Raw genomic sequence first — 13,891 nt, forward strand, 5'->3', positions numbered from 1 at the left:
AATGTTCTGGTATGCAGTAGGGTAGATAGGATGACATGTACTACGTCAGACGGTCACCTGATGTCAAGTAACGTCTGCCTTTCTGAGAGACCTTATCAATGCCTGCGCGTCTCCGATACTGTAAACATGGTTCAGTACACGTTTTCGGAATACACAGTCATGCCTCTTGTGAATAATGAAGCTCGAGGTAACCGAAGAGCTGCCAGTCGGCTATATCACGAGTGTTTTCGGCAACGTAGCACGCCATTGCACACACTTTTGGGCCAAGCTACGGAGCACCTCCAAGAAACAGGTAACTTCACCGTGAGGAGGCAGGCTGTGGTGCTCCACGGCAACGCCGCACGCACCAATTTGAAGAAGATGTACTGCATCGCGTTGAAGAGGACCCCTTCAACGAGTACTTTGATAACTGAGCGAGCAATGACTATTAGTTACAGTATCGTCTGGGATGTTCTGCGTTAGAAATAATTGCATCCGTACCGCTTACAAACGGTACACGCTATGCGTCCAACCGATTTTGCACAACGCATTGCCTACTGCACGTGGTTCATGCACCACTGCATCGTTAAACCCCTGTTTCCACCTCCAGTACTGTTCACAGATTAATGTAAGTTTACTACGGACTGTGTTCTGTATTGGCGAAACAGCCATGTCTTGGTAGACAAAACCGTCGTGCCATGCATGTTCAGGGATTTCAGCACCATTTTGGTATTGACGTGTGGGCGGGTATTCTGGACGGTCATGTGATATGGCCATATCTCCTTCCATTCAAGCTAACCAGTCCTGCACGCTTGATCTTCCCAAAACATATCGGACCCGTTCTTGGAATTTGTGCCACTGAATATCCGTCAGTAACTGTGGTTTCAGAATGATGGTGCGCCAGCTCTATTCTCACGTGCGGATGGGAGACATCCGAAGAGGCCGATACGGTCTAAACTCGTGGGCTATGGACTACTTCTTGTGGGGTCGTAGGCAAAGTGTATTTTATAGGACTCCTGTAGAGACAGGAAGATCTGCTAGCACGAGTTCTGGCCACTGCATTAGACACTGAAAATACATCTGATGGGATGGAGATTGTGCACCAGTACATGCTTCTTAGGTAAAATGTCTATAACAATGCTAGAAGTAGCCACATCGAGCCGCTTTTGTAACTCATATGATGAAAGGAAAGAAGTTTATCGCCTACTACATTTTCGCTGTTCACGCAGTAAAACTGCCGCATTAATTTATTATTCCCTTGCTACTAATTGTATTTGTGACACATTTTGCAGACAGAATTAACATATTTCAGTTAATGAACCAGAAAAATTATGCCATTGTACGAAATATAGGTTCAAATGGCTCTGAGCACTATGGGACTCAACTGCTGTGGTCATCAGTCCACATATAGGTATAACGTTACAAACAATGAGATGCGTAAAGTATTGCCGCATCATGCAAGATGTTTAAATATATTACTTTCTTGCTACTAACTCCATTCGGGAAACTTCTTGCGGACAGTACCCATATATATTAAATATATGTTAAATATATTTGACATGTACGTACGCAGGCAAAGCCACGCGTTAAAAGCTCATCCTAAACCCCTGGAATGATTTCATCCAAATTATATATACATATTACTTACGATCTGAAAAAAATACTGTGGAGGTAAGAACCACCAGCGTTCTAGCGGTGTGAGCGTGATAGCGTGGAGACAGAAGAGAGAAGGAAGGAGGAGGAGATCGACAGACAGCGAAGGGCAAGGAAGAGATGTAAAAAGATAGGGGGGAGAACACACAGAGATATGGGGAGGGGGAAATGGACAGAGGGGGGAGAGGAGGAGGTGGACAGAGAAAGGAAAGAGGTGAAGAAGGGCAGAGAAAACAAAGAGAAGGAGATAGACAAAAAGAGTGGAGGAGGAGATGAGCAGAGAGAGGGTGAGGAGGAAATGGACAGAGAAAGAGAGGAGGAGGTACGCAAGAAGAGGCAGGAAGAAAATGGCTCTGAGCACTATGGAACTTAACATCTCTGGTCATCAGTCCCCTAGAACTTAGAACTATTTAAACCTAAGTAACCTAAGGACATCTCACACGTCCATGCCCAGGGAAGGATTCGAACCTGCGAGCGTAGCGGCCGCGCGGTTCCGGACTGAAGCGCTTTTGTAACGCATCACTACTGTTCTGTACGGAGAATATGCTGGGTTCTGTTTTGTTTTGAAATAATGTAAACACGTAATCTTTAAAACAAACAAATGTGCTTAAGTGATAAGTGGATGTTTCTTTATGCTCTCTTTCGAATTGTTACCTAATAATTGTACTGCGTCACGCCTAATTTAATTTCTCAGGCAGATGTGGACGAGTTAAACATCTGAATTGAAACTGCCGTAGAACAGAAACGGTACGTTTTCTTACACTGGTTCCTCTTCAAAATATTATGTACTCACTCCCCTCTACAAGTGCTAGAAGTTTGTAACGGGAATTTTCGAACACGCTGTATAGCCTGTCACTAAAGATCTCACCTTGCACTCGTCCCTTGTCGAGAATCAACACTTCGAACTAATTTCAAGGCGTGTTTGTTGAAACGGGCGCTGGCAGCGTTAAGTAGTCAGCTGTCGTCGCTTGGAGAGCTCTTCATCGACTGGCGAGTGCGACTGTGCAGCCAAGTTGTGGGCTATAAACTAGGTAGATTGGTCTTGGTAGTTGGTAAGCAGTTAGGCGGGCATTGTGGCGTGTAATTGGAGCGTGGCGTGGCGCGGACGTGCCTACTTACGGGGGTCGTTGAGCACAGGCCCGTAGTCCGGCAGCGGCGCCAGCGAGTGCTCGCTCTTCTTGGCCGTGGACGGCGGCCGGCGCTGGCAGCAGGCGTACAGGAAGCCGCCGCAGCTGCCCTCCAGCAGTCCCGCGGACATCCAGCAAGTCAGGAAGAACTCACACGTCCCTTGCGAGCACATCGACTGGTCGCCCGCGAAAGGGTACGGCTGTTTTCGGTACTCTACAAAGTACACCACCGACATCTGTTACTCGCCAGTCCACAGGCCAGGGAGGATCCGCGAAAGCTTCCGACGTTAGAGAATTTTGCGCTGTTTTACATATTTTCGGGCTCTTCTGCTGTTCGTCGGCGCCCACAGTTTCCATTTGCTTAGCTCGGAAATAAAATCTGTGCGAGTACACGACGAAATTACAACAAAATTTTGGCAGATACTATGAAAGAAGGAAAGCAGATGTTGTAACTTAAACTTCATCATAATTTTCATTTCTGATTTTGTAATTGCGCTTTCCTCTACCTGACGGCAAAAGTCGTGAAAGAGTCTCGTTACTAACTGAATTCCACAATTTCGGAGCATTTATATAAAAAACGTAAATACAATAATAATCGACACGCAATTCAAAGAGGTAATTCTAAGAGATTGTTATCTTACGAGGGGAGGCCACGACGTTGGGTTCACGGGTTTACTTGAAACTTTGTTCTACTTTAGTAGACCATTAAAACAGCACGCGTCTGTTATGTAAAGTATGTATCTGTGCAAAGGGATTGGCAGCAAGTGGTCGTGTGGTTAGCGTTCGCGCAGGGTGCCAGGGTCGGGAAGGTGGCGACAGTTCGGATCTCGCGAGCGCTCATTTTTTTAATAAATTTTTTTCATCGCTGGTCTCATTAATCTATTTACATGACATTTGAGAGGTACTGCAATGAAAAAAGCCCCATGCTTTCTCATGAAGTTGTAGTTGACTATTTACTATTTGTAATTAAATTTTCAAGGACGAGGGACAGGCTTGGAAAGCCCAAGTCAAACCTCGATAAATAATGATGCGAATAACGTTATTCACAATCAATAATATATAGTAAGTCATAGTGTGCCAGACTAAAAGAGTAATGTAGAATTACTTGGCTTATGTGCTGTCGACATCACACGTTGCGGGATGTTATTTGCCATACAGACATGGAAAACGTGAATTGAAACTTCATGCACATTCACGTGCTTTTTCATATTACCTCTCAAATGTCATATAAATTAAATAATGAGACCAATGATGAAAAACATAGAGATTAAAAAAAAATGTTTGGTTGATTCGAACCTTCGCCTCCTCTACGACCCTTTTCCCATGCACTAGCACTTACCCGATGACCACAGTGCATTGAGACTAGCAACTCTTTGCACAGTTACATACTTTACGTGGTAGACATGTAAATCTTCTCTTGCAAACTTCTCGGAATTGCCAGAGTTGTGCACATTACTACTTTCACATAATGTTGTTTTAATAGTCTACTAAAGGTGTACAAAGTTTGAAGTAAATACGTGATCACAACGTCGTGGCCTACCCTTGTTAGTGAACACCGCAGCAATAAACACAATAAATAAAGATGTACATTCTACTCCATTAAAAAATCGTTTTTCTTGAGAAAGTGACAAGTCGCGAGCCAGTCGTGGAGCAAATATAAATATTCTTTCAACGCTAGCATCTGGCTTTGCACAGCGCAGTAAGGAATATACACGTATCTCAGAAAAGTAGTTTATCTGTCATTTAGTCGAGTTTTCTCTGCCATTGTCAGACGTCATACAGTCGACGGTAAGTGTCGTAAGAAACAACAATACTTCTAGTCTGTAAGTTGATTCGCTTTGGGCTTCACATCACTGCAGTGGCAAATGTGATCCTCTCGTTACTGCCGCTATTAAGCAGGGAGGCTGCACTACAACTCTTTTCTTTTAAGAGAGGGCGACTTATAATTACAGTGATAACATAATAACAGCTTTGTTTGGAAAAAAGCTATTAATGTCTGCGAAGAGCACATATATATTTGATATTTCCTCTAACGCCTGAAGTCTTCGAGAGCCTCCCTTCGGTGTGTATGGTCACAAATTATCTTTATTATCCTGTATTTTTCACTCTAAGCCTTTCTTCTGGAAATGTGACTAACAAGCGAAAACTACTTGTAAGGTACTTCTCTATAACGAAATCTTTCTAACTAGGGTATAATCTAATGAACTAGCATTGTGTTGTGTTTAACTTATTTGTTGGATATTTGGATATTCTTTAATAACAGGATTTGTATCTGAAATGAACTTTGAATGAAACAATTTATTCGCTATATACTGCTGCCAAAATATTTCCAAATTTTTTAAGCAGCATATTTTTACTTTAATATTGAAATGATATTGTTACTTAAATGAAAAAGCAAGGTTGAGAAACTTTTTCGGGTTCCTTTGATGACATAAATACTTCTTAATGAAGCATATTGATTCTCTCTGTAATAAATGTTTAACTGGTTGTCAAGTTTGTCCAGTTCGTATAAGTCACAGTCACACATTCACAGATTAATTTCATCAGATAAGACAGAAAAGAATGCTGCACGAAAAATAAAACTGAGGTGTTCCAGATTGGCAGTCCCATTTGTGTATCGTAATTCATTAAACTACTCGAACAAGTTTATTTTGATTGCTGTAACGAAACAACTACCGAAATGGTATCCAATGTTAATAAATACAGTGTCGCCTTTATAGCATGTATGATACACAGTTTCAAAAAAGTTATATCAGAGTAGTGTGTACGAATGTAACTTTTCGTGATGTGTTTACATTATCTATTGTGAGATATTGAGGAACACACAATTTTAATAAAGGCATAGGACAAAGTGCTAGAAAGTACATTTCAGTGGACCATTTAACTGATTTCAAGAAAGTTTTTGAACTCGTTGCGAGAAAAAATGTACAAGAAGCCCTTTATAAACGAGGACTTAACAAGTAATATATATAACATCTCTTGTTATAATTAAACACACTAAAGTGACAAAAGCCATGGAATTGCATGCACAAAGTATACTGTAAAAGGGCAGTGCATTGCGGAGCTGTAATTTCTACTAGGTGATCATTGTGAAAGGGTTTACGACATGGCCGTGAGACACGAATTACCAGACTTTGAACGAGGAATGATAGTTAAAGGTAGACACATGCGGCATTTCATTTCGGAAATCGTTAGAGAATTCAGTATTCTAAGATCCACAGCGCAAAGAGTGTGCCAGGAATGCCAAATTTAGCACAACTTCTCATCACGGACAATGCAGTGACCGACGGCTTTCACATAACGACCGAGAGCAGCAGCGTTTGCTTATGAGCTGTCAGTGCTAACAAACTGGCAACATAGCTTGAAATAACCGCAGAAATAAATGTGGGACGTACGATGCACGTATCCGTTGGGACAGTGCGGCGAAATCTAGCGTTAATGGTCTTTGGCAGACGACCGACGCGAGTGCCTTTGTTAACAGCACGACATCGCCTGCAGCGTCTCTTGTGGGCCCACGACCATATTGATTGGACTCCACACGATTGGAAAACCGTGGCCTGGTCAGCTGATTGCAGATTTCAGTTGGTAAGATCTGATGATAGGGTTCAAGTGTGGCGCAGATCCCACGAAGCCATGGACCCAAGTTCTCAACAGGGCGTTTTGCAGCTGGTGATGGCTCCATAATGGTGTGGGCTGTGTTTACAAGGAATGGACTGCGTTCGGGTTACGTTCGAATACTTGGAGATCAATTTCAGCCATTAGTGGACTCACTGTTCCCAACCAACGACGGAACTTTTGCGGGCGACAATACGCCGTGTCACTGGAGCACAATTGGTCGGGATTGGTTTGAAGAACGTACTGGACAGTTCGAATGAATGATTTGGCCATCCAGATCGCCTAACATGAATCTCATCAAACGTAATCGAGATGTCAGTTCGTGCAAAAATCTTGCACCTCCAACACCTCTACATCTACATCTACATCCATACTCCGCAATCCACCTGACGGTGTGTGGCGGAGGGTACCCTGAGTACCTCTATCGGTTCTCCCTTCTATTCCAGTCTCGTATTGTACGTGGAAAGAAGGATTGTCGGTATGCTTCTGTGTGGGCTCTAATCTCTCTGATTTTATCCTTATGGTCTCTTCGCGAGATATACACTCCTGGAAATGGAAAAAAGAACACATTGACACCGGTGTGTTAGACCCACCATACTTGCTCCGGACACTGCGAGAGGGCTGTACAAGCAATGATCACACGCACGGCACAGCGGACACACCAGGAACCGCGGTGTTGGTCGTCGAATGGCGCTAGCTGCGCAGCATTTGTGCACCGCCGCCATCAGTGTCTGCCAGTTAGCCGTGGCATACGGAGCTCCATCGCAGTCTTTAACACTGGTAGCATGCCGCGACAGCGTGGACGTGAACCGTATGTGCATGTGACGGACTTTGAGCGAGGGCGTATAGTAGGCATGCGGGAGGCCGGGTGGACGTACCGCCGAATTGCTCAACACGTGCGGCGTGAGGTCTCCACAGTACATCGATGTTGTCGCCAGTGGTCGGCGGAAGGTGCACGTGCCCGTCGACCTGGGACCGGACCGCAGCGACGCACGGATGCACGCCAAGACCGTAGGATCCTACGCAGTGCCGTAGGGGACCGCACCGCCACTTCCCAGCAAATTAGGGACACTGTTGCTCCTGGGGTATCGGCGAGGACCATTCGCAACCGTCTCCATGAAACTGGGCTACGGTGCCGCACACCGTTAGGCCGTCTTCCGCTCACGCCCCAACATCGTGGAGCCCGCCTCCAGTGGTGTCGCGACAGGCGTGAATGGAGGGACGAATGGAGACGTGTCGTCTTCAGCGATGAGAGTCGCTTCTGCCTTGGTGCCAATGATGGTCGTATGCGTGTTTGGCGCCGTGCAGGTGAGCGCCACAATCAGGACTACATACGACCGAGGCACACAGGGCCAACACCCGGCATCATGATGTGGGGAGCGATCTCCTACACCGGCCGTACACCTCTGGTGATCGTCGAGGGGACACTGAATAGTGCACGGTACATCCAAACCGTCATCGAACCCATCGTTCTACCATTCCTAGACCGGCAAGGGAACTTGCTGTTCCAACAGGACAATGCACGTCCGCATGTATCCCATGCCACCCAACGTGCTCTAGAAGGTGTAAGTCAACTACCCTGGCCAGCAAGATCTCCGGATCTGTCCCCCATTGAGCATGTTTGGGACTGGATGAAGCGTCGTCTCACGCGGTCTGCACGTCCAGCACGAACGCTGGTCCAACTGAGGCGCCAGGTGGAAATGGCATGGCAAGCCGTTCCACAGGACTACATCCAGCATCTCTACGATCGTCTCCATGGGAGAATTGCAGCCTGCATTGCTGCGAAAGGTGGATATACACTGTACTAGTGCCGACATTGTGCATGCTCTGTTGCCTGTGTCTATGTGCCTGTGGTTCTGTCAGTGTGATCATGTGATGTATCTGACCCCAGGAATGTGTCAATAAAGTTTCCCCTTCCTGGGACAATGAATTCACGGTGTTCTTATTTCAATTTCCGGGAGTGTACGTAGGAGGGAGCAATATACTGCTTGACTCTTCGGTGAAGGTATGTTCTCGAAACTTTAACAAAAGCCCGTACCGAGCTACTGAGCGTCTCTCCTGCAGAGTCTTCCACTGGAGTTTATCTATCATCTCCGTAACGCTATCGCAATTACTAAATGATCCTGTAACGAAGCGCGCAGCTCTCCGTTGGATCTTCTCTATCTCTTCTATCAACCTGGTGCGGATCCCACACTGCTGAGCAGTATTCAAGCATTGGGCTAACAAGCGTACTGTAACCTACTTCCTTTGTTGTCGGATTACATTTCCTTAGGATTCTTCCAATGAATCTCAGTCTGGCATCTGCTTTACCGACGATCAACTTTATATGATCATTCCATTTTAAATCACTCCTAATGCGTACTCCCAGATAATTTATGGAATTAACTGCTTCCAGTTGCTGACCTGCTATTTTGTAGCTAAATGATAAGGGACCTATCTTTCTATGTATTCGCATAACATTACACTTGTCTACATTGAGATTCAATTGCCATTCCGTGCACCATGAGTCAATTCGCTGCAGATCCTCCTGCATTTCAGTACAATTTTCCATTGTTGCAACCTCTCGATACACCACAACATCATCTGCAAAAAGCCTCAGTGAACTTCCGATGTCATCCACCAGGTCATTTATGTATATTGTGAATAGCAACGGTTCTATGACACTCCCCTGTTGCACACCTGAAATCACTGTTACTTCGGAAGACTTCTCTCCATTGAGAATGACATGCTGCGTTCTGTTATCTAGGAACTCCTCAATTCAATCACACAATTGATCTGATAGTCCGTATGCTCTTACTTTGTTCATTAAACGACTGTGGGGAACTGTGTCAAACGCCTTGCGGAAGTCAAGAAACACGGCATCTACCTGTGAACCCTTGTCTAAGGCCCTCTGAGTCTCGTGGACGAATAGCGCGAGCTGGGTTTCACACGACCGTCTTTTTCGAAACCCATGCTGATTCCTACAGAGTAGATTTCTAATCTCCAGAAAAGACATTATACTCGAACATAATACGTGTTCCAAAATTCTACAACTGATCGACGTTAGAGATATAGGTCTATAGTTCTGCACATCTGTTCGACGTCCCTTCTTGAAAACGGGGATGACCTGTGCCCTTTTCCAATCCTTTGCAACGCTTCGCTCTTCTAGAGACCTACGGGAAATCCGCTGCAAGAAGGGGGGCAAGTTCCTTCGCGTACTCTGTGTAAAATCGAACTGGTATCCCATCAGGACCAGCGGCCTTTCCTCTTTTGAGCGATTTTAATTGTTTCTCTATCCCTCTGTCGTCTACTTCGATATCTACCTTTTTGTCAATTGTGCGACAATCTAGAGAAGGAAGCACAGTGCAGTCTTCCTCTGTGAAACAGCTTTGGAAGAAGACATTTAGTATTTCGGCCTTTAATCTGTCATCCTCTGTTTCAGTACCATTTTGGTCACAGACTGTCTGGACATTTTGTTTTGATCCACCTACCGCTTTGACATAGGACCAAAATTTCTTAGGATTTTCTGCCAAATCAGTACATAGAACTTTACTTTCGAATTCATTGAAAGCCTCTCGCATAGCCCTCTTCACACTACATTTCGCTTCGCGTAATTTTTGTTTGTCTGCAAGGCTTTGGCTATGTTTATGTTTGCTGTGAAGTTCCCTTTGCTTCCGCAGCAGTTTTCTAACTCGGTTGTTGTACCACGGTGGCTCTTTCCCATCTCTTACGATCTTGCTTGGCACATACTCATCTAACGCATATTGTACCATGGTTTTGAACTTTGTCCACTGATCCTCAACACTATCTGCACTTGAGACAAAACTTTTGTGTTGAGCCGTCAGGTACTCTGTAATCTGTTTTTTGTCACTTTTGCTAAACAGAAAAATCTTCCTACCTTTTTTAATATTTCCTTCGCAATTATGGGCGGATATAGTGACAGCATGGTTCAGTATTTCTGCAGAGGACTTCCAACGACTTGCTCACTCCATGCTACGTTGAGTTGCTGCGCTACGCCGGGTGAAAGGAGGTCCCACACATTGTTACGAGATATCTCATAACTCTTTTGTCTCAGTGTAATACGAAGAGACCACATAAAAATGAGAGTTGATGAAGGAGCGAGACAAATTGACTCCATTTAATCAAAACTATTTCCTATAGGCTTGTTGCACGTTTTTAAATCGCCAAGCTGAGTGGGAGAAGGAAAGCGTTAATGGGTCTCAGTGAAACAAAATTAGGTTTATAGATGACATTGTTTTGTTTTCTTTGAATGCAGGTAAATCTAGAAAAAAAATAAAGAACCCAATAAGATACTTATAGGAGCAGGGCTGATGATTATCAGTTGTAAAAAGAAATTATGTAAAGTTATTATACTGAAAGTAAGAGATCTCAAATTGACAGTGACATTATTGAACCTGTGAACAGATTCGAGTACGTAGGGTAATTGAAAACGACGAGCGGTTGGAAATAATTCATTTAGGAAACAAATGCTATATTCAAAAATAAATGTCGGAAAAGGAATGAAATTAACTATGGTGTATTGCGAGCAGTACTTTCCTGTAGTAGACAGGAACAAATTCTCAAAATGTTGAGATTTGCGCAGTGGAACATGGCAAGAAACATTTTGCGAATCACGAAAAGTGAGAGGAAGACTAATAAATGGTTGAAATCAAATAGAGGCGTTAAGAATGTCACATCGACTGTTATGAGACTGAAATGGATGTGGTTAGTTGTACAAGCAGACGATTGACTTGCTAAGGAAATGTGTTGCTGGAATCTCGTGATAAGAAGCAACGTAGCCGACGGCAGTATAGATCTCTACGAGATATGAAGGCGATATCAGAAATATCCAGGAAATACTTTGGTGACAAAAGCTGACGATCAGAATTCGTGGACAAGTCTGAGATTGTCCTTGTCAGGTAGAGAATGAAAACTGGCTGTTACTCCTAATCACACAACTTGCAATTAACCGTACGTATCCATCCAATATGACGCCAAAACGTACAGCAAAGTATACAGTGGACAACAAGGATCCTCATTGATCTTAGCCTATGCGTCCGTTGCAACTGACTGACACAACCAGACAGTGTGGCTTTAAAATGGATGTTTCTGTCCGAAATCGGGAACCACTACAACTGAATTTTATCTCAATGCAACTGAGACGGACGAAATAAAAAAAAACAATTGTCCGATTTCTTCAGTACGTAACAGCTGCGGACGTACCATCCCTGGCAGCATTCCTCAACGAAGCATACTTTTTATTTGTTGATAAAATACCAGGGAGTGGTTCCTTAGAAAATTGTTTGTTGTTGTTGTTGTTGTGGTCTTCAGTCCTGAGACTGGTTTGATGCAGCTCTCCATGCTACTCTATCCTGTGCAAGCTTCTTCATCTCCCTGTACCTACTGCAACCTACATCCTTCTGAATCTGCTTAGTGTATTCATCTCTTGGTCTCCCTCTACGATTTTTACCCTCCACGCTGCCCTCCAATACTAAATTGGTGTTCCCATGATGCCTCAGAACATGTCCTACCGACCGATCCCTTCTCCTAGTCAAGTTGTGCGACAAACTTCTCTTCTCCCCAATCGTATTCAATACTTCCTCATTAGTTATGTGATCTACCCATCTAATCTTCAGCTTTCTTCTGTAGCACCACATTTCAAAAGCTTCTATTCTCTTCTTGTCCAAACTATTTATCGTCCATGTTTCACTTCCATACATGGCTTCACTCCATACAAATACTTTCAGAAATGACTTCCTGACACTTAAATCTATACTCGATGTTAACAAATTTCTCTTCTTCAGAAACACTTTCCTTGCCATTGCCAGTCTACATTTTATATCCTCTGTACTTCGACATCATCAGTTATTTTGCTCCCCAAATAGCAAAACTCCTTTACTACTTTAAGTTTCTCATTTCCTAATCTAATTCCCTCAGCATCACACGACTTAAGTCGACTACATTCCATTATCCTCGTTATGCTTTTGTTGATGTTCATCTTATATCCTCCTTTCAAGACACTGTATATTCCGTTCAACTGCTCTTCCAAGTCCTTTGCTGTCTCTGACAGAATTACAATGTCATCGGCGAACCTCAAAGTTTTTATTTCTTCTCCATAGATTTTAATACTTACTCCGAATTTTTCTTTTGTTTCCTTCAATGCTTGCTCAATATACAGATTGAATAACATCGGGGAGAGACTACAACCATGCCTCACTCCCTTCCCAACCATTGCTTCCCTTTCATGCCCCTCGACTCTTATAACTGCCATCTGGTTTCTGTACAAATTGTAAATAGCCTTTCGCTCCCTGTAGTTTACCCCTGCTACCTTCAGAATTTGAAAGAGAGTATTCCAGTCAACATTGTCAAAAGCTTTCTCTAAGTCTACAAATACTAGAAACGTAGGTTTGCCCTTCCTTAATCTAGCGTCTAAGATAAGTCGTAGGGTCAGTATTGCCTCACGTGCTCCAACATTGCTACGGAATCCAAACTCATCATCCCCGAGGTCGGCTTCTATCAGTTTTTCCATTCGTCTGTAAAGAATTCGCGTTAGTATTTTGCAGCTGTGACTTACTAAACTGATAGTTCGGTAATTTTCACATTTGTCAACACCTGCTTTCTTTGGGATTGGAATTATTATATTCTTCTTGAAATCTGAGGGTATTTCGCCTGTCTCATACATCTTGCTCACCAGATGGTAGAGGTTTGTCAGGACTGGCTCTCCCAAGGCCGTCAGTAGTTCCAATGGAATGTTGTCTACTCCGGGGGCTTTGTTTCGACTCAGGTCTTTCAGTGCCCTGTCAAACTCTTCACGCAGTATCGTATCTCCCATTTCATCTTCATCTACATCCTCTTCCATTTCCATAATATTGTCCTCAAGTACATCGCCCTTGTATAGACCCTCTATATACTCCTTCCACCTTTCTGCTTCCCCTTCTTTGCTTAGAACTGGGTTTCCATCTGAGCTCTTGATGTTCATTCAAGTGATTCTCTTTTCTCCAAAGGTCTCTTTAATTTTCCTGTAGGCAGTATCTAAGTTACCCCTAGTGAGATAATCCTCTACATCCTTACATTTGTCCTCTAGCCATCCCTGCTTAGCAATTTTGCACTTCCTGTCGATCTCATTTTTGAGACGTTTGTATTCCTTTTTGCCGGCTTCATTTACTGCATTTTTATATTTTCTCCTTTCATCAATTAAATTCAATATTTCTTCTGTTACCCAAGGATTTCTACTAGCCCTCGTCTTTTTACCTACTTGATCCTCTGCTGTCTTCACTACTCCATCCCTCAGAGCTACCCATTCTTCTTGTACTGTATTTCTTTCCCCCATTCCTGTCAATTGTTCCCTTATACTCTCCCTGAAACTCTGTACAACCTCTGGTTTAGTCAGTTTATCCAGGTCCCATCTCCTTAAATTCCCACCTTTTTGCAGTTTCTTCAGTTTTAATCTACAGGTCATAACGAATAGATTGTAGACAGAGTTCACATCTGCCCCTGGAAATGTCTTACAATTTAAAACCTGGTTCCTAAATATCTGT

General features: G+C 43.6%; 1 protein-coding gene across 4 annotated transcripts in view; it reads right to left on the reverse strand.

Annotated features, from left to right (window-relative positions):
* LOC126299050 (serine proteinase stubble) overlaps positions 1-13,891 on the reverse strand; it is a 419,426-nt gene that overhangs the window by 197,481 nt on the left and 208,054 nt on the right. For 2 of the 4 annotated variants that reach the window (XM_049990705.1, XM_049990704.1), the window contains one exon: positions 2,752-2,973. The exons of the other annotated variants lie outside the window; for them this stretch is intronic. In XM_049990705.1, the coding sequence (XP_049846662.1) occupies positions 2,752-2,973 (222 nt within the window). The remainder of the gene's footprint in view (positions 1-2,751; positions 2,974-13,891) is intronic. 4 annotated transcript variants of the gene reach the window in all.

This window comes from Schistocerca gregaria, chromosome X, assembly GCF_023897955.1.
Source record: "Schistocerca gregaria isolate iqSchGreg1 chromosome X, iqSchGreg1.2, whole genome shotgun sequence".
In the NCBI taxonomy this organism is placed as follows: domain Eukaryota; kingdom Metazoa; phylum Arthropoda; class Insecta; order Orthoptera; family Acrididae; genus Schistocerca; species Schistocerca gregaria.